General features: G+C 41.1%; 3 protein-coding genes across 7 annotated transcripts; all 3 read left to right on the top strand.

Annotated features, from left to right (window-relative positions):
* Positions 1-2,207: 2,207 nt before the first annotated feature.
* Positions 2,208-6,818, top strand: paplnb (papilin b, proteoglycan-like sulfated glycoprotein). Its single transcript, XM_041063798.1, has 13 exons — positions 2,208-2,274; positions 2,479-2,561; positions 2,926-3,035; positions 3,306-3,366; positions 3,489-3,591; positions 3,854-3,984; positions 4,095-4,412; positions 4,540-4,716; positions 4,812-4,962; positions 5,050-5,130; positions 5,579-5,735; positions 5,846-5,908; positions 6,191-6,818. The coding sequence occupies exons 2-13, from the start codon at positions 2,505-2,507 to the stop codon at positions 6,447-6,449; spliced, it is 1,668 nt and encodes a 555-aa protein (XP_040919732.1). The 5' UTR covers positions 2,208-2,274; positions 2,479-2,504; the 3' UTR covers positions 6,450-6,818.
* Positions 6,819-7,287: 469 nt separating this feature from the next.
* On the top strand, positions 7,288-9,775 carry erh (ERH mRNA splicing and mitosis factor). Its single transcript, XM_041063799.1, has 4 exons — positions 7,288-7,425; positions 7,872-7,959; positions 8,746-8,866; positions 8,976-9,775. Exons 1-4 carry the CDS (start codon positions 7,423-7,425, stop codon positions 9,076-9,078), a joined length of 315 nt encoding a protein of 104 aa, XP_040919733.1. The 5' UTR covers positions 7,288-7,422; the 3' UTR covers positions 9,079-9,775.
* Positions 9,776-10,071: 296 nt separating this feature from the next.
* On the top strand, positions 10,072-20,972 carry smek1 (SMEK homolog 1, suppressor of mek1 (Dictyostelium)). 5 transcript variants are annotated; one of them, XM_041063794.1, is made up of 15 exons: positions 10,072-10,873; positions 11,002-11,212; positions 11,428-11,483; positions 11,581-11,679; positions 11,822-12,439; positions 13,467-13,544; positions 13,634-13,750; positions 15,209-15,325; positions 15,547-15,678; positions 16,027-16,435; positions 16,564-16,733; positions 17,218-17,360; positions 18,451-18,641; positions 19,145-19,356; positions 19,785-20,972. In XM_041063794.1, exons 2-15 carry the CDS (start codon positions 11,071-11,073, stop codon positions 19,905-19,907), a joined length of 2,607 nt encoding a protein of 868 aa, XP_040919728.1. In that variant the 5' UTR covers positions 10,072-10,873; positions 11,002-11,070; the 3' UTR covers positions 19,908-20,972. The 5 variants fall into 5 exon arrangements, with proteins under 5 accessions (XP_040919728.1, XP_040919727.1, XP_040919730.1 ...); XM_041063793.1 differs by having other exon boundaries at positions 10,072-10,893; XM_041063796.1 differs by having other exon boundaries at positions 10,072-11,212; positions 16,027-16,129; positions 16,277-16,435; positions 17,221-17,360.
* Positions 20,973-21,215: the final 243 nt, after the last annotated feature.

The raw sequence follows: 21,215 nt of genomic DNA, 5'->3' as shown, positions 1-21,215 counted from the left end.
CAGATGACTTCACGAGGACGGGGTTAATCTGTCTACTCAGGCAGCCACGGCAGTGAATAGGTCTGGGAGGAGGGAAGAACTACGTAATCTGATGTCCCGCCTGCCGTTCACCCGAGCCAGCAATGGTCTGGACTGGGGAGGGTGCAGCTTGGGTTAGCTGCCCTAACCGGATTATAGGACAACACGTCAGTGAAAGGGCACCTGGACACACATACACACATACCCTATGCACACACACACACTGTACACATAGGTGCACAAGTGGAGGAGATTACTCAGAAGTGCATTTTTCACCCCCTGCAAGGAGCTTAAACTCCTTACCAGCTGAGAAAAGGTGTTCGAACCGCTCTGCATCTTTGACATTTCTAAACCTTTTCTCAAACTATTTGCATTCTCTTTACCCTTTAACCTTTTGCAGTCACTGGCTACAGCTAAATGATTCCTTTTTCTTCTAGATATCTGTTTTACTGAAGTCTGACTAGAGTATCAGGTGGCTGGGAGCTGCTACAACAGGAAGATGGAGACAGGCCTAAAGGCAGACCCAGAGTCTGAGGACCAGGTCCCTGACAACACCGAAGGGAGTCTGGACACCTCCGGGTTTCAGGTAACTGCCGACCGTCTGGAGCAGCTGATGAAAAGCATGGAGGTGCTGTTGTCGGATGTAGAGCAGCTGCGGAGCCACTGCAGCCACCAGGCTACTGAGCTGATGCGTGCGGCCGTGGACCTGAGGCAGCAGCAGGAGGAGTTGAAGGAGAGTTACTCTGAGCTGTCCCGAGAAATGCAGGAGATCATGGATTCCGTGGATGACTTGTTCAGCACCAAGAGTGCCTTTGAAGCAAAGGAGAAGCAAGCACAGAAACTGAACCGGCAGCTCTGAGGGACAGAAAGTGTCTGACAGACTTTCTCATTGTGGAGAAAAACAAGGCTGTGGGGGGTGGTTGTGGACTGGGATGTGTGAGTGAAAATTTGGAAGGGATGGGTTTGGAAGTGATGTGTTATGCAGAGGTTTTTGTGGCTTTGAAACAATATTTTAATGAGACTCTTGAATGGCGTTATATAAAGTTGTTGTTGTGCAAATTGTAATTTTTAGGTCTAAATCTGACAACCACATATACTGAAAAGAACTTGGTAAAATACATGACTTTGTATCACCATGCTTAGTCCAGTAATATAACAACACCTCAAAAATAACCATGAAGTTGGATCATCACCTTTATGGCATAGTTAGGCATAAAAAGTGGAACATTATGAGCTTAACAAAGGTATAATTTGCTGCATTGCTTTCATACTTCGTGCTGCTGTCTTTAACTCAGGTGATGACTAGAACATACAGAGTTCAACATGTGCTGCGTGTCAACGAACAATTTACTATCTCTTACGCTGTCATCAAAACTTTTTTTCTGCACACCCACGAGCAAACACGCACACATATCATAGTTATTTTTTTTCCATCACTCAGGCATTCTCTGTTCATAGGTATATATTTTACTCTCATCAGCCTGGATGGCTCCCTCAGCTTGCTGAAATTCTGGCAAAGGAATTCTGCTCTCCACTGATTCCCGGTGGTACATCCTCCATCTTCTCTTCTCGTCCAGCCATGCTCCACTGTGGTTTCTCACTAAAATAAACCTAAATAGAGCCTTAGGACGATGTTTAGCTCCCACCAGCACCTCTGCTGTGACTGACTGGTCTGTATTTAGTGGTTATGAGATGTGCGAAAAGGGACAATCAGTAGCCAGCAATGTGAAGAAAATCAATCTTTCACCGTAAATCACATTTTATTGTTTCTTATGTAATAATTCTATGAATAAATTATTAATGCTTTCATGTTTAAAATTAATGTATGAAACCATTAAATTATGTGTGGTCAAATATCTTCTTCTTCTTCTTCTTCTTTTTCCTCATGGTGCAATGTACCGAAAAAATGATTACATTTCAGTTTTTGCACAAAGGCAGAAAAGCAAAAAGAGTTGACCTAAACTTTTATAACAAAATAGTCTCATGGCCCATGGATCTCAATTGGAAGCGCTCTGTCCCACAGAAGAAATAACACCTTACACTCATCACCAAAAAAAAAAAAAAAGTCGTAATCTTTTGGGAAAAAAAAACCCTGTGTTTCTCCGTGAGGTTGAAACCTGACACTTTATGGGCTGTGGTATTGGTGAGCAGAGAGGGTGAGAAGATAGAAAACTGGGCGTCAGTGCCTACCTTCACTACTGAGGTGCACGTCACTCTGGACTGCTGGTCAACAGGCTGGGAATTCTCTTCAAGAAGGTAAGATAAAGCAGGATTAGATCAGATTTGTTATTTGCACATATTTTGCACATTTAATGCATCTATCAAACAGTGGTATCGTGGGATTTGAATTATCAACTGATGCACATTCATGTATTAATGGACAAATTTCACATTGATGATTCACATTAAAAAGAATTACTTTCACTGAAAGTTGATTTATTTAGTATCTATCCTTATCAGTAGTTCTGCAGTGGCTTCTGGTGAACATGAACATCCTGCTAGTCCTGGGTCTCCTACAGTTGCTGGCTATACCTGCCTTCACTGTGAGTCTCACTTTTAACAATATTGTACCATTCTGCATGTGCATGTCAGTACTGGATGGAAATCGCAAAGAATGCTAAGTACAGTATGTCCAAAATCCCAGCACTGAAAAAAGTAAATATTTAATTCTTGACACATGTGCCAGTCATGATGCTGTTTATATGTCACAGAACAGATTTACACACGTTATGCAATGTGTAGGAGATGGTTTGTGGCTAAATGTTCCAGCTCTATTTTGGTGGAGCATTTAGCCACAAACTTTTAATGTGTGTTAGTGGTTCGTGGTGGGCTATGATATAATGTGTGAGAGCACTATGTGTTCCAGCCACTGAGCGAGCATGAGTTTTACTGTTTTTTTTTTTTCAGCTGACACGGCCTACCCATGACTACTGGGGAGAGTTTGGAGCCTATGGGCCCTGCAGCCGCACCTGTGGCACAGGAGTGGCAATGAGAACCAGGAAATGCATCACTTCAAGGTAGGACATAGAGTCGTAGGGTGTTAGAATAGGACGACAGTTTAATGTATTAAAGAGTTTACAGTGAGAGTCCCCAGGATTTGTTTTTAAATATAAATAACACAATAATTATTGTTTTAAATCAACTTTTATTATTATTATTTTTCTTCTTATAGAAAATGCCATTTGGATCACATGGTCTATATTTTAATGTTTTAGACATGTGCAATCAAGCCAAATCCATTTAATAAGAAAGGCATGCTAACAGTAGTCTTTTTCTCTCTTGTGCAGGACAGATGGAGGACATAACTGCATAGGATCCTCTAAGTCCTTCCGAACCTGTAACACACATGTAATTATCCTTTAACTGTTTATTGCATTTTTTTTCTTTTTTTGATAAATTGTGTCAAATCCCAACCTGCACTAATGTATCTTAAAAACATGCCAATAATCCAGCATTTTGGATCATTGTAGGAATGTCCAGTTGGATCCAAGGACTTCAGGGAGGAGCAGTGCTCCCAGTTTGACAGAATGGACTTTCAGGGCAAACGTCACACATGGGTGCCTTACTATGGAGGTGACAGACCTATTGTTATATTATCTGAATCTAGGTGAAACTGAGTTTTTAAATAACATTTAATAAAATTTAAACTGAAATGACTGACAAAAACAGTGAGTGACATTACAGGTGTCTTTTGTTTCTGACACTCACTGTAAACAACACTATAAAGGAAACCCTGGCACATTTGAATTTGAAGAGAACAATCTACATGCTCAAAATCATGCTTATATATAGTATCTGACACAGGCCTGTAATTACTGTTTTCTTAATACTGTAGCATCCAATCCATGTGAGCTGAACTGTGTCCCAAGAGGAGAAAACTTCTTCTACAGACACAGACCTGCAGTGGTAGATGGGACACCATGTTATGTGGGCCGCTCTGACATCTGTGTGGACGGCATCTGCAGGGTGAGAGCAAAACTGATTCCTATAAATGTCACTGACTGTTTTTTGTAGATTGTTTTTGGAGTTTTCTGTTTTCTGGTAGATCACAATCATAAGCATTTGTCTCCTTTCAGATACTGATTCGTGGAGAGTTTATGGGTTTGGATGACGATGCAAATTCTGTACACTCCGCTGCTCCTGTTGCTGTCGCTCCTCACCCAAGGGAGACTCTGACATACATCTACAAAACTGGGGTCTACGGCGAGTGCTCAGCCACCTGCAATGGAGGCATGCAGTATCGCAGCGTGGAGTGTTGGGTTCAGGACCCACGGAACCCCCGTGTGGTGGAAGAGTCTCACTGCATTACCCAACGCCTGCAGAGGCCACATAGTCAGCAGGCTTGCAATATGCATCCATGTGCTGCTGAGTACAGTGTCTCCAGCTTCAGTGTGGTTTGTACCTTACAACAGAGAACTTAAATTTTTATATTTTGATTATTACATTTCTGGTACAATAGTAAATGTAATATTTTTTTGGATCAGTACAAGATTTGAATTTCTTGTTGCTTTTGATGCTCAGTGCTCAGTGACCTGTGGGGAAGGCCAGCAGACAAGAGAGGTGGTCTGTGTGGGATCAGGAGGTGAACATCTGCCTGACCATGCCTGTAGCGGACTGACACGACCTCCTTCTGTCCAGGCCTGCCGCAGGCCTGCCTGTCACACACACATCACTTGGCATGTGACTGACTATGGACTGGTGAGTGACAAAAAATTTGTTTTGTACTGCAAAGAAAACTTTCAAATCTCTTTTATCGCCACATTCTTATTCTGCCTCTCCTCTCGTGTCTGCAGTGCACTAGAAGCTGTGGTGGTGGTGTGAGGGAGAGGAGGGTTAGCTGTTTTGATACGGATTTGAACCCTTACCCTGAGGCTAGGTGTGGATTAGCCAGCAAACCTGCCTCTGTGGAGGCGTGCAACTCACAGCCGTGCCCTGGAGCACAACGTAAGCCATATCAGAACCAGTTATACACATTTCTGGTTTGATTATTTTAACGCTTGTTTGTATTTGATCAGTGCACTTTTTCTTTAGTGGTTCCAAGTGTACAGGATCCAAGGGCACATGAAAGCACCATGAGAGGATTTGTGCCCCATGTTCCACGAGATCCTTCAGGTATGTAGAACATTAGGAGGATGTAATGTTATTCTCTTTCTTTACATGTTAAAACATGCAATTATTTTAACTGTGTATATGTGCAGTAGTAAAGAAGATGTGCGAAGAATTTAAAAAATGAGTGTACAACCAGTTATTTGAGCTTAGTTATCACAAAAACAGATTTTGAATGAAAGCCAGGCAATAAAGAAAACCTGCCGTTACAGTATGTTATTGTACCTGTCTAGACCATGATTGCACTGCTATCTCATTTATTTCACGAGTCTTATTCACAAAGTCCAAATTGTTTCTATACAGCCTTATTACTGAAGCCCATATGTTTAGATTCCAACTGCTCCCAAATATAATCCTGCAAACTAAAAGGCTAAACATATATATGCATACATATTTTGTGCGTGGTCTGTAAAGTAGCAACATATCTGACCAAGTCTGTGTTTACTTGCTTTAGCTTCCAGGCCACAGACAAACATTGCATATGATCCCTACCCTCCTGTGGTTGGCCCTCACTGTGCACAGTCATTTTACGGCTGCTGTCCTGATGGCCATACCTCTGCCACTGGACCCAGAAATGAGGGCTGCTTCCCAGATGACTGTGTTCGTACCAGGTAACACTGCTTGCCTGGATCCCGTCCATGTAACCAATACATGACGATGAATTGCTTATTGGCTCAATATTAAGTGTTCCCACACTGAATAAAAAATCTCTCTTCTTTAGGTATGGCTGTTGTTTGGATGGGGTGACTCCAGCTCAAGGATTTGGACGGGCTGGATGCCCTGAGTACCAGACAACTGTGGTAGGAATCACACATGTCCCTCATGTTGTTTCAGTAAACTCATTTAAGCTGTTAAATAATGCAGATTTATTATTTTAATCTGTTTCTCACAGGTTCACTGGAATACCCATTTAATTTCAAATTGCTGAGCATCAAAATACTGCCTTTTTACCTGCTATCAGCTGGCTTGTGATATTAATAAATTTACCAGCTTCACTATTCTGGAAGATTTACTCACTTTCTTTTCTCCTTGCTCAGGAACGCCCACCACCCCTTGTTGCTTCAAGATCAACTGGTAATATGTGCGCCCTGCCTCGTGATGAGGGTCCATGTGATACCTGGAAGGTTCGGTTCTACTATGACTCGGTCACCAGCAAATGTACCGAGTTCTGGTATGGAAGCTGCCAGGGCAATGCCAATAATTTTGTGTCCCTGGAGGCATGCCAGAGAGAGTGTGGGGGTGTGGTGAGGGAGCCCCCACCCGCATCTCGCAGTGGGACCCCAAGGAGAGGGCCACCCAGGATTGCTCTGAGGGCAAGGGCATAACCATGAACACCACTAATACCTCCAGTACATAGGATAACCAGGGTGCCCGCTCTATGAACCTTATTACTTATTTGTACACACATGAAGTATACATTTACATAAATGAAGACACACACAAACATATATTGCAAAACTTACCACACCCTACATTTCATTTAAACATCAGAGTTTACGTTAAAAATAATCTAGACAGCATTATAACTGGCATAATCACAGCTTTTAGTTCTGATTTTATTATCTTTTTGATCTTTGGGATTATGTTGATGACACTCACTAAATTCATTTGTGTTTTTTCCTTATGGTTCAGGACTACAATAAAATTATGTCAGTGTGATTACCCAAATGATTAAATCACACAGCTAATCAATAAAATTTCAGCTATCCGGTAATCTTGAAAAAAGATTGTGTGGTGTATCTGTCTCCATCTTTTCTTACGGTGTTTCCAAAATTGCACTTTACTTGGATTTGACACACTTTTCATTAAACTGCTGGTCAGTTTTACATCATATAAATGAAATAAAACAAAAATACAGAGGTGTGATGTAATGAACTTGGTACTAGGTACTGTAGTTAAAGCAGTTTTGCAGTAATATACTTGGAGAATCTCCTTAAACAGTGCATAATAAAAACTTTTACTTGACATTTATTTAGCTAATTATTAAGTACTTTTACTTGTACAAGTAAATAGTGTTATGGAAATATCAATGTATTTTTACTTAATGACACTACTTTTACACAGACAAAAGGGTTTTTTCAAATTGATCTTGCAGTTTTAATGCCAGACGTTTATTTTGAAACAAGAGCTTTATTTTGAAGGCACTTGACTTTACAACCGGAAAAAGACAATTTCATTTCCCCTGAATATTTTTGCTCAAACAGCTACATCGTACGGGGGTTGGAGGAGCAATAAACAGCGATATTTGTGCAATTTTGCATCTTTAATAAGTAGACAGTGTCCGCGGTCAGCACAAACATGGTAAGCATATTTTGTTTTACATTTAAAGAAGGAAAAACTCTCAGTATTATCCACATTAGCTTTAGGTCAATCCATTACGGCTAAGCTAACAATCTCCGAGGCTAACGTTTATTACTCTGTCAAACGTGCATTTTGTCTGTTACTATGAACGCCTTGTTTTAACCTTAGGTATTGATTAATCTCTGCTTGTTAAGCATAAATATGGATGAAGTAGACGGGGTATTGTGTGAAAGATTAGCCATTACGTTGATGTTACAGTGAGTGATCTGCTGCCAAATAACCAGCGTTTACCTCCTGGTTGAAAATCTCTCGGGATAAGGTTACTCAGGATGTTTGTTGTGTCGGAGGCACAAAAACATCTCATCGACTCCATAACTCAAGGATCTGATGTGACAAAAAGAACTAGTATTTCTGTGTGTATTAAATATTATAAATCGTTTTTACAGTCGCACACAATTTTGCTTGTCCAACCGACCAAGAGACCCGAGGGCCGCACATATGCTGACTACGAGTCAGTGAATGAATGTATGGAAGGTGAGTCTGCTGCTGTTTCTTAAGTAGTTTCCGTAAATAAAGCACAGTACTGTTTTGTATATTTGGTATAATGAGTGTACTCTAAACCGTGTTTCCCTATTGGCACATACATTTTTAATTTAACAATATTTTTCTTTTAGCTTGAAGCATAGTTATGGTTTTTAACGTAGTAATGTCATGCTGTCATCTATGAAGCTAAACTCATTCAGTACCTTAATGTCTCGCAAATAAGAGAGGCTTCAGACTGTTTACGGTTTGGGATGTGTGTGTGTGGCAATGTAAATGTCTTTTAATGGACTTGTGTATAAATATATGAAATGCTTTATATTTATAATTTCATAGTTGTTGAATGGTAAGTATACTGTAGAATGACATGACAACACAAATACACATATACATATGTGTGTGTACATACACACATACACATGCACTGGAACTGTGTATGTGTATGAATTTAATTGAAATTGAACCTATGATATTTCAATCTACAGAGTTCCGCTAGTTTAAACTAGCGGAAAACTTTACTTCTTAAATTTAAATTTGGTTGTCAAGATTGATCAATCATGTTTTATACTTTTAACAATCCTGTCGTATCGCTCCCTTTTTAGTGAAATCTATAGTGTTCCTCTTTATAGTCTCCCTTGTGAACCTTGTTGCATTGTTACAAAAGCTGCAATATACACTAAATGTAATTTATTGTTATCTGTAATGTTTTAGCGATTTTATTTTCGTTCACACTGTTGGAAATGGTTTTGTTTATGCTAAGCATGTTCACATCTCTTCCAGGTGTTTGCAAAATGTATGAAGAGCATCTGAAGAGGATGAATCCCAACAGTCCCTCCATCACGTATGACATTAGTCAGTTGTTTGACTTTATTGATGACTTGGCTGATCTTAGCTGTCTTGTGTAAGTATGATCTGGCTGCTGAACCAGTTACTGTGTTTGAGTGAAAGCCATCCTTGCATTAGGTATGTTGAATACTTCCAGTAAGAGTATTATTTTAATTTTTAAACAGGTACAGAGCTGACACCCAGACATACCAACCATACAACAAAGACTGGATCAAGGAGAAGATATATGTCCTGCTGCGACGTCAGGCTCAGCAGGCAGCAAAGTAAAGGCATCAGTGACAGGTTGTCCTGCTACACACACCAAGGAGTGTTGCAAGGAGTTTGCACTACATTTCCACAGCATCGTATAGATCTGTGTATATGGACAACATTGTCAGTTTGACGAGGGGTGGGTTTTCATATTATACATTAGAGAAGGTTTGTAAAATGGGGTAAAGTCAGACATTTTTGGCTTTATATTGAAGTAGGGTCGGCACGTGCTCGGCAGTATACATATGTTTGTTACATCATGAGGACAGAGGGGTTAATGGCTGCAAGGACTAACTTATTGATGGAGTGAGATTCCTGCTTGGAGAAGTGCACCTCTGGCTGGATCCAAAATTTTTTGATTGTCAAGTTTTTGGTAGTCTGCCTTCAGTTACCTAAAAGTTATGTGACATGTTTTTTTTTGTTTGTTTTTTAATACCTTTACTAGGCAGTTGGCTTTCAACATATTGTGGATTTTGAATCAGGTGATTTATTTTTGAATGAGCAAATGTCTGCAGACTGACCGACCCAGTACTTTAACTGATCCCAGGAGATTTCTTTTCCATATTTCATCTCTTATTGTCATTATTGTTGCTATAGCTTACAATCATTATGTAAACTGTGTTGCTGTAAACGTTTTGTTTTGCATAACATCTGATTTCAACTATTGTTTTTGTTCTTTACTTTGATTTAAACAAAATAAACAATGGTTTTCTGACTGGTCTCCACTCTTAAATACACTACCTTTAATTCAGACTCTGTGGATTGAAATTGCAAGTCGACAAAGATTAATATTAAGAGCGACATATGTGTCAAATGGTCGGACTACCGTTTGAGTGTGATGCAGAGTGGCTGAATGGTAAGTTTTACAAAATTTATTAGGCAGAATTATACGGGATGTTGCAGGACACTCTTTCTGAGCTATAGCTGCTCTTCAGAGTTATGTTACTGTCTCTTTAAATGTGGCGGGCTGCCCTGTTGTTGCTGTGCTGGAAACCCCGTACTGACTCTGAAGGGACCCAAGATGGCTGAATACTCACGGGGGGACAGTTAGCAATTATCTGAGCAAGACGTCGGGAATGAATGGCAAATAGCATTATAATGTAAAACGTAACATTGAAGTAATTATACGACTACAGTTTGTTCGTTTGCATATTTTTGGGGATGCATGAATACCAGTATGGAGAGAGTGGTCTCTCCGCGGCCCCGAGCCAGAACATGGCGGAACACTTGGGGCAGAAATAGCGGCTAACGCTAGCTAGCTGGCGTATTATTTAGACACAATTAGAGAGATTGGTCTGGGTTAAACACGGTGTCTGCGGTCCGCGGGTGTGAAATAATGTTATCGGTGCACAGGTCTGGTCATTTTGCTTCAAATGGTTGTTTAACACTGAATATGTGGAGCGTAGGCAGTTAGCGTACTAGCTAACTAGTTAACTCGTTAGGTTTGCTAGCTAACGTAACTGGCTAACGTTGCCCGCAAGCGTACAGACTGTACTAATAGACAGGCAGGGTGTTTTGGAAGCCAGTGATCGTAACAGTGGGGTTTATTCTGAATACTCCTTACTCAACTGTATGTTGGGAGTTTGTAATGTCTGTCAGCCCTTGTTTTGTCGACTAACACTTTAGCTAACGTCAATGCCCTCCGCACTGTAAATTAGTCTGTCGTTAGCTTGCTACAATGGTCTGTAAGCTGATTTTGTGTGGCGCGTTGCCCGTAACCCTGGCGAGATAAGTTTTGAGGCAGCTTGTCAAAATTATCAGATATTGTAGTTATTACTGCAGAGTCGACGAGGGACTGTTCCTGGATACTCGTCTAGGTGTTCCGCTTTTAAGGTGCTTCAAAGAATCGTTAGGCTGGTTGAGCCTTGACACAAGTAAAGCAGTACCGCATTGAAGAAGTGAACAGGTGTAAAAAGTGAACTGAAGTTGTGGCGTTACTAGGTGAAGCAGACATCCTCTAAAAGCCAAGAAGGTCCGGGAGGGGGAAACCGGTTACAACCACCTGCCAGGATGACGGACACTCGTCGACGAGTCAAAGTCTATACCCTCAATGAGGACAGACAGTGGGATGACCGTGGGACAGGGCACGTCTCCTCGGCTTATGTGGAGCGATTGAGAGGCACGTCTCTACTGGTGCGAGCAGAGAGCGATGGTAAGTTAACAATATAAGACCGGAGGAATGGCATATGCCAATTGCGATATTACTTGCTGTGTGGTGGCCACGGATATAGTTGCTCTGTGGTCATTATCTGCCAATACCATACACAAGGATTTATTTTAATCAGATGAATCAGCTGGAACCATTCATGTAACACTCATTTGTATGCAGCTAATACTCCATAAAACTCTCTGTTTTTAACCTGACAGGTTCCCTTCTGCTGGAGTCCAAAATCAACCCAAACACAGCCTACCAGAAACAACAGGTTAGTACATAGCAGAATGCCATATATTCATGTAGAAAATGGGTTTCCCGTCCTTTCTGTACTAATTGTAAATTGGTTTTGTTTTTCTTTCCAAAAGGACACATTGATAGTGTGGTCAGAGGCTGAAAATTATGATCTGGCACTCAGCTTCCAAGAGAAGGCTGGCTGTGATGAAATCTGGGAGAAAATATGCCAGGTAACGGCATGTCTCTTTGCGTGGGCGTGTGTTTGTCTGCTCCTTCTGTGTATGTATTTAATATTGTTTGTGTGTGTTTCTGTTAGTGGTCTCTGTAACTAGTTACATTCTCCGTCACTCATATGTTTGTGTCATTGTTAAGGTGCAGGGGAAGGACCCGTCAGTGGACATCACACAGGATGTGGTGGATGAGTCTGAGGAGGAGCGCTTTGATGACATGTCGTCGCCAGGCCTGGAATTACCACCATGTGAACTGAACCGCTTGGAAGACCTGGCTGAGCTGGTGGCCTCTTCACTCCCATCGCCACTTCGGCGCGAGAAACTGGCACTGGCTGTGGAGAACGAGGGCTACATTCGCAAGCTCCTGGAACTGTTCCGTTTGTGTGAGGATTTGGAGAACCGAGAGGGACTGCACCACCTGTACGAAATCATCAAAGGCATCTTCCTGCTCAATCGTACTGCACTCTTTGAGGTTATGTTCTCTGATGAGTGCATCATGGACGTCATTGGTTGTCTGGAGTTTGACCCAGCACTCCCTCAGCCACGGCGGCATCGGGAGTTTCTCACCAAGACAGCCCGCTTTAAGGAGGTGATCCCCATATCTGATCCTGAACTGCGTCAGAAAATACATCAGACGTATCGGGTGCAGTATATTCAGGACATGGTGCTGCCCACACCCACTGTTTTTGAGGAAAACATGCTGTCCACCCTGCACTCCTTCATCTTCTTCAACAAGGTGGAGATTGTGGGCATGCTACAGGTGAGATAGGCAGACAATATTTGTGTTGCCAGTAAAAGGTATTTGTTACTGTGTTTTTTTAATAAGATGTATGCATGCACCACGTTCCAGTTTTTTACTTGAAGCAAAAGCAAGAGATAGACATGTATGTGAGCTTAATATAAACAAGCTTTACAAATAGACAACCCTATCATAACATCAAAGTGCACACATAAGAGAATATTTTTGAAAACAGTGTTTATGCAGTGAGAACTGGAAATTATAGTAATTGCAGGATTGTACAAAGGTTTTATTTTTGGCTGATTGTGCTTTACCCAGTCTGAGTTTGTCTGCTAGTCTTTTATGGTCATGTGACCTTTGTGTTTTTGTACTGTGTCAACTCAGCAGTGTTTATGTATGGCTGTCTCCATAGAGATGGAGAAGTGTTGTGTAAATCAGTTATGCTGCGCTAGAGGAAAACTGAAACTGGCACGCTTTTGCCTCTGGTACACTGTGCAATGTGAAGTTGTGAAGTCAAACACCACCAATGCAGACCTATTCCTCCTCACTTACCTACCTACCTCACTTAGGCAGTTTTGTCAAGTCAAAATTAACAAAGCAAGTGTTTTATTCATTTAAACTAGCACTGAATCAAGATGTCACTGAATCAAACTTGGTTTTTAGTGTGAAGTGTCTCATTTGCATAATCCATCAAACTTTTTATATTTTAAAGATTTTCTAAATGTAAACTGCACTAGTTTAAAATAACAGTAAATAAAATGTGTCTTTTATTTCTTTTTCTGAATTGAATGCAGAGGTGTTTATAATTACAAATTACACCACACTAAAATTGTGTTTTAAAATCAGTTATTTGTAAATACGGTGAGTGCTATTTTCATTTCCTGGTTATTTGTATCTATCAGTTCTACAACTCCTTCGTTGTAATAGATTTGGTTGAGTGGTCAGTAGGCTGTAGAACAGTGTGATGGTCAAGGTTGTTGTTGTTCTGATTTGTTGACCCTCTATGTGATACTCATCTCTTCTCATCTCCCTTCCCTTTTGATGTCAGGACGATGAGAAGTTCCTGACAGACCTCTTTGCACAGCTAACAGATGAGGCTACTGATGATGACAAAAGACACGAACTGGTATGCCACATCTTCACCTGTCAGATTGCGCTTACTCTTACTCTCCTTGTCCCTTGTTTCACAAAGCAATGTTTGTTTCTGTCTTATAGGTGAACTTCCTAAAGGAATTCTGTGCATTCTCACAAACGTTACAACCTCAAAACAGAGACGCCTTCTTCAAGACATTGTCAAACATGGGCATTTTACCTGCACTAGAGGTCATACTGGTGAGTCCAGCAACCTTAACATATATCGGAATAAAGTTTGTTGGGCGAGTTTGCTTTGATTACCAGTGAATTATGTGAATGATGTTAGAGTGTCGATAGTGTTAAAACATTGCATCTTTTCCATACAAGCCATTTTGATGCTTGTGCACACCACAAGAACACTGTGTTGAGAAAGCAGAATCGGTCTCCCCGTGGTATTATATTGTTGTACTGTGTTGTGACTGAGGCAGCAGTTTTATGATTTGCGTGTGCGTTGTGTGTGCGTGTGTGTGTTTGCAGGTCTTGTTCAAGGGAATGACATTAAAAAGGTTTAGTCCCTAGTTTAGGGATATATGATAGGATAGACTTGTTATAAACCAGCTTTTCATTCACACCATGACACAGCATTTTTTTCTTGAACAGGTCAAACAATCCCATACTGCAATAAAACAAACCAAAAATTGGTTTTGTCTGTATAGGAAACATAGAGGCTTGCCTTGCTTTGAGCATACATAGTCGAGTACATACAAGAATAAAACACAGTCATCAGGGAGGATGCTGCATGGCAGTTTTTGGGCTACAGACAAAAACGTAGAAAGGAGTATCTGCTGGTTTTGGGATGTCTTACTTTCCTCCGAAGTCCTGTCAGACTGCTAATGAACTGGTGCATCTAATCATACCTGGCAGTATTGGGGGGGGTCATTCAAGGATTATTTATTTTACTGTTTGGTAAAGCGGTCTTACCACAGATCAGCAGGATTCAAATATCCAGTATGGACAGATTGTGTCACATGGTGGATACACAGCGGGTTGACTTAATACACAGCTGATTCAGTTTTGAAATGAAAAAAAGAATTCAGCAAAGTACTCAAACATTTCAAGTACATTGTAATTGCCATGTACCATACATTGTGAACTGTTTTTGTTTTGATATCAGTTTTTCTTGTTAGGTTCACTGTTTGCTCTTATTGCCCCATCAGTGACAAATACACTTAGTTCACAGACAAAATTAACAAGCATGTCTTCTTGCACCTAGACAGCCTTTGAGCGTGGAATTGGTTGTGCTCATTTTTTGGTACCCTTCAGTACAACTCACACTCTTGTTGGATTAAATTTTGTGTAAAACCTGACCTTGCAGTTCATAAAATTTCAAAAAACATCTAAATACATGCACAAAAAAACTCAGTATGTACCTTATTAACACATCTCAGTACACTCATTACTTGCTTTTTACATGTAACACATGTACACCTTGGTACATAGAGACATCAGTGAGAGTAATACAGAGTCCGCCCACCCCTTCCTGTCAACACACACCCTTAGAAGTAAACAGAGGAGAGGGAAAAAAATAATCTGTGAAAGTGAAACAGTCTGCTGCAGGGTTCTTTTTTGACTCTCACTTTTGTTTCCATTTTGTTTTTAAGACAGAAGGGGAACTTCACAGTCCACTGACAAATATAATTTATGTTCATTAAACAGGGAATGGATGATGTCCAGGTGCGTGGGGCGGCCACAGATATCTTCTCTTATCTGGTGGAGTACAACCCCTCCATGGTACGAGAGTTCGTCATGCAGGAGTCTCAGCAGAATGATGATGTGAGTATATGAACAAAGTCACACAAGCAACTTCTCTGGCATTTTGTGAAGATTTGCTGTAATTAAGTTACAAAATAACTTGAAACATATTCCTAAATTAGCATAATGGTTCCATGCATACAGGATTTCGGTATTGAAATATGAGAGAATGCCATGTATCTATGACACAGGTGGATATAAACAGGTGTTCTGTTACTAATGATCATTTGTTGCCCTACCAGGACATCCTCCTGATAAACCTGATCATAGAACACATGATCTGTGATACAGACCCAGAACTAGGGGGGGCAGTGCAGCTGATGGGCCTGCTACGGACTCTGGTCGACCCGGAGAACATGCTGGCTACAGCAAATGTGAGTTTGCATGGTGCATTGACAGTAATCTCAAAACAGTGACTTGACAGTAAACTGGAATTTTTTTTTTGTGTGTAGTGAAGGTATTGCTTCCTCAATCCTGTTCCGTCAAATGTTTTCAAGTAATAACCCTTGTATGATCCTATAGTTTCATCATAAAAGATGCAAGAGTTGTTCTGCTAAACAAGTTACTTTCCAGTAATAGAAAACGTTGCTACCAGTGTAACAGGTTAGGCTGGAGATCTGCAGCATTGTTTTTACATGTTGGGAACAGAGAAACCATTCGGTGCAGTGCATATCAAAGTCGTGCTGCTCAGAAAGTGTGTGTTCTTCCTTCTTTTCCCCCAGAAAACAGAAAAGACAGAGTTCCTGAGTTTCTTTTACAAGCACTGTATGCACGTCCTCTCAGCTCCACTACTGGCCAACACCACAGAGGAAAAACCTAGCAAAGGTATTGAATATCTGCGAGGTGTTCGAGTACATGTGTATTGTTTTTTTTTTTTTTTTTGTTTTGTTTTTGTTATTGTTGTTTTTAAATATAATTTTGTCAACAAGTGTTTTGAATGGCTTACTACCTTCTTTCTTTTTTTCTTTTCAGATGATTTTCAAACATCCCAGTTGCTGGCCTTGATTTTGGAGCTGCTGACGTTTTGTGTTGAGCACCACACCTATCACATCAAGAACTATATCATCAACAAGGACATTCTCAGGAGGGTTCTGGTGCTCACTGCCTCTCAGCACGCGTTCCTGGCACTATGTGAGTCCCATTTAACTACATGTCTTGGTGCCAACTCAGACAAACTTTGCATCATTACATAACTCTGTAACTTACTGTAACGTAATGAGTTTGGAGCTCAGTATTGATCTGTATGTTTGTATCCCCAGGTGCCCTGCGCTTCATGCGGAGGATCATTGGTCTGAAGGATGAATTCTACAATCGCTACATCATGAGAAACTTTCTCTTTGAGCCTGTCATTAAGGCCTTCCTCAACAACGGATCACGCTACAATCTCATGAACTCAGCCATCATTGAGATGTTTGAGTATGTCCGTGTGGTGAGTATTGCCTAAATCCATCTGCCTTCTCCCCCCCAACACTTGTGCTTTCATGTCGCTTTTGATTCTGTTGTTGTTGAATGTTCACTTATGACCACACACTTTTCCCACTAAATTAGCATGAGAATATCATTAATTGTTATCGACACACTGGAAAGTGATTAGATAAACTGGCAGGCAGTCATTTTCTTACATCTCTAAAGTACATAGTGTTTTATCTGAGATATTTCAGATGTAAAAAAGAAAAAAGATTAAGACCCATTTGGTAGCTCATCAAACAACATCTCCAAAAGTGAAAATTTGTTGAATATGCAACATTTTATTGATTCTTTTTAACTTGTTTGGCGATCTTCCCTCTCTGTTTCTCTCCCTTGCTCATTTTCTCCCTGCTTCATTCCTCCTCTGCCTCAAACTACTCACCTGTTTTCCCCCTTCTGCTGGGTCTCTACACTCCTCTCCCTCTCTCTCCTCCCATTGCCCCCAGGAGGATGTGAAGTCTCTCACAGCTCATATAGTAGAGAACTACTGGAAGGCTCTGGAAGATGTGGACTATGTCCAGACATTTAAGGGCCTAAAACTGCGATATGAACAGCAGCGAGAGAGGCAAGATAACCCCAAACTGGATAGGTGAGAAAACCAAGGCTACGGTACTACTACTGCTGCTAGACTGTCGCTGATGATTTAATGACTGAGGCTTTCCTTTGTCTGAATATGTGTCTCCCAGCAAATAGAAATAAAGTAAATGTAACATCACAATTAGATAAGTCACATTGATAAGCTGTTGGAATAACCAGTACATTGTCTTCTGTTGCAGTGTTATTTTTTTTTTCAAAGAGTAAGTGCCTACAGTGTTTTAGTTGGTGTGTATTTTTTTGCATATCATTTAAAATTTAGCCTGAGCAGTTGCACTGCACTGACTGTATAAAGGCATGTGCTGCGCCACAGGTTTCTCAGCAAAACACAATGAGCTCTGTGTCTAGTAACTGCTTAGAGTGAGCAGTGTACCACTTACTCACCTATTACTCAATCAAATCAGAAAGTGAAACTGAGCAGGTCGTGTCACATCAGACCGCCAGCAAGTTATTTTTTTATTTTGGTGCTGCTTAAACGCAGCAAACCTGCCAACACCAACAGGTGTTTCCTTTTTCTAAACTTTGCTCCAAATTTGTAATCTTAATCTCCTGCAATTCTCAGTAATAGTTCAATCTCATCTTTACGGTGTAGTACCTTTTCAAACTACCTCTTTCAAACAGAGTACAGCAAGCTTTGTATCATTTTTTTTTGTAGAGAACTTACATATTTCATACGGTTGTAGTTTACTGTTGAAATACCCACAGCTGTATCGTATGTTACCTTTCGTCATGGTACATAGGGCATGGTGAGATCAGACTCAGTGAATGTTTTGTCTACACAGTACACATGTGTGTAGGTTACATACCAAGAAGACCAAGAATCATTTTATGACTCTACCTTTATATTATGTAGTGCACAAGATTCTTTTACAAAGGCCAAATGATTTCACTGCAGGAATAGTTGCATTGCATTTGTTTTCCAAGCTGGGAGACATGCTAACAGAATTAATTGGGTGTTGCTGAATGAAGCGGTATGAGTTTAGACTTGTCACTCAAGTTATGAAGTGCAAAGAGGAAAGCTGGTTTCAGACACACTTAGAATAGATGTGTATTTTAACCACTAAGCTGTGTATTGTCATCTGCAGCATGCGATCCATCCTGAGGAACCATCGCTTCCGCCGTGATGCGCGGACACTGGAGGATGAAGAGGAGATGTGGTTCAACACAGATGAGGATGACCTCGAAGATGGTGAGGCAGTAGTTCCTCCCTCTGACAAGATGAAGAGCGAGGAAGACCTCATGGAACCTATAAGCAAGTTTATGGAGAGAAAGAAATGTATGTATTGGAAAGGGGTGTTTTTCACTCCCTGCAGATATTTTGGGGTGAAGAGATTCATGTTATAGTAACAGTTATTAGACCAAATAGACATTTGCAATTAGTCAGTATGCCATTTAATAGTACTACTGTCCGGTGGAGCCCCCCCCCCCCCCCCCCCCCCCCCCCATTTACCTTAAAGGTGTATTCATATGCCTGGGTACTTCAAAGGCATTTGTCTGCATTTTAGATGAGAATGTATAAACAACTGTTGTTGCATGTATTTGCTTTGTTTGACATGGCTATATCTAAACACACTGAGTCACTCATACACACAAGTCGAGCTTGCATCTTTTCTAGAAATACAGTCACTTGTTTGGTTAAACACAGGCGATAAAAAGATAATCCGTCTTGTGAAATCATGTTGTGGTTACATAAGATAAATGTTGCTAACTCCAGAAATGGTATAGAACTTAAATGTGCTGAATGACCATTTCTTGTCCACCTGCCCTCTCTACCTATAGTGAAAGACACAGAGGACAAAGAAGTACTGGGGAAGTCCAGCTTGTCAGGCAGACAGAACCCCAGCTTCAAACTGTCCTTTTCTGGCTCAACTAAAACCAGCCTATCCAGCCCCCCTTCATCTGCCACATTGAACCCAGGTTCTCCGGGATCACCAGGGTCTCCGGGCACAGGGGCACGGAGCTCACCCTCCACCACAACTGTAACCACAAAGGTGCATGTCAGCATGTTAATTATTGTAAAGGTGTAGGTCTGTGAGGAAATGTCACTCATGTGCTTTCTTACGATGCTGTTTATTAAGAGACAAAGAGAAGAACTGATTTTATACGATGTCTGTTCTGCTTCCAACACTGCTTATGTGAGGGACGAATTTGGTGAAAATTGAGCTTTAACTATGAACTTCACACATAGGCTGTCAATTTTCACACACCTCCCACAGTCCTTGTTGTGTATTAGAGAGAATGGCCATCACCACCAGTCTGCCATTTGACTGCACTGATTTTATACTTTTTAGCTTTATTTAAACAAGGAAAAATAAAGGGAGTGGCACATGAAGAAAGGCACGATGTTTACAGGTCAAGTGCATTTTTGGGTGGCCAGTTGACCAGGAGGACTGAATTTATTTTGTCTTGTCTTCTTCAGGGAGGTGTAGTGGGACTGGTAGATTATCCTGATGATGACGATGAGGAGGAAGAAGAGGAAGAGGATGGGGAGAGTAAAGAGGACCCTTTGCCACCTTCGAAGAAGTCCAAACTGAGCTCTTAAAGAAGCATCACTGTCTCAGCTTGTGCTCCGCTCAGACAGTTTCAGTGCATAGACTTCACACAGGAATGATCAAACTTGTAAACAAATTGAATGAATGAAAGCCACACCTCTCTGTCAGCTGGTGGCCCAAAGAGGAGCAGACTGTGAATGGATTCGAAGCCTCCTCAGACTACCCCAGACTCGTTCATACAAGTGCCAATCAGGAGACCAGGAGTGAAAAATGTCCGAAAAGTGGAACAGACGTGTGAAAGTTGGGGGAAGAGATCGCACTCAAAAGATCTTCGGCAGGCTTGGACAGTATGAAACAGGTTGGAGTTTGGTAATTTAGCAACTGGAGGAAAAGACCACATACAAAAACACATGTACAAGCAGACTGAAATCCCCGAGAGCTCATGGGCTCGGACCATAACCCACTGCCCCCTCGCCCCCCCACTCAGGGAAGGACATCACAGCGGCCCAGATGGGTCGGCCAATTCAGACCCAGAACCACAACTCGCACCCACTCCCCTCAGAATCCTTTCTACTTCTTTTCTCCTCTGCTCTCCCTCTCTGTGTCTGTTGCTTTTTGTCCCCCCCTCCCTCTTTTTTTTTTTAAGTTAGTATATAGGACCAGACGGGAGGCAGCATGTGGCAAAGAGCTGTCCTTGTTGTCGTTTGATGATGTCATCAGTGTCGTCGTTCCTCAGAGGACGTTCTTTCTCTGACGAGAAAAAAGCCAGCAGTTTCTTCATTATTTTCTTTAATTTTTTTTCTCTATTTGTCTCTCAATCTTTCTCCTGTTTTTTGTAAATGACAACAAAAAAGACCTGCCTTTAAATGTTCAGGACGTTTTCAGTCACACTTGAACAGGTTTTTAAAGACCTCAGTAGGTGAGCTAGTTTTACCCTTTTTGCCCTTTGAAACTGCAGATTTTTTGGAGAATTTGTAATCCCGTCTTGATTAAAGATTGAGTGGAATTCTAGATGTGATGAATTTTGTCATATCTTCTCATTTTTTTTCCTTTTACATGAGTGTACACTTAGTTGTTCAGAATATTTGGGACCATTAAAATGATCTTTGCTGTAAGATGTCCTACTACCCTTTGTCCTAATAACTCAAGTGTTTCCTTGCTGCATCTTACGTTCATTGATCAGTCGGGGTTTCCTTTGCAACACAAAAAGTTGACATTATGTCTTTAGAACAGACAATGCCATCGGATTCAGCATGGTTCCACCAACTAGGACACAAAATGTCAAACTGTGGGAACTGAGGAACCGCTTGTAATTCCATCCCCAAACAGCAAACACTTAAGTAGTGAATTAAAAAAAA

This window comes from Toxotes jaculatrix, chromosome 19, assembly GCF_017976425.1.
Source record: "Toxotes jaculatrix isolate fToxJac2 chromosome 19, fToxJac2.pri, whole genome shotgun sequence".
NCBI lineage: Eukaryota > Metazoa > Chordata > Actinopteri > Toxotidae > Toxotes > Toxotes jaculatrix.
Note: the sequence above shows the minus strand (reverse complement) of the source record. Positions and strands in the feature narration are given on the sequence as shown.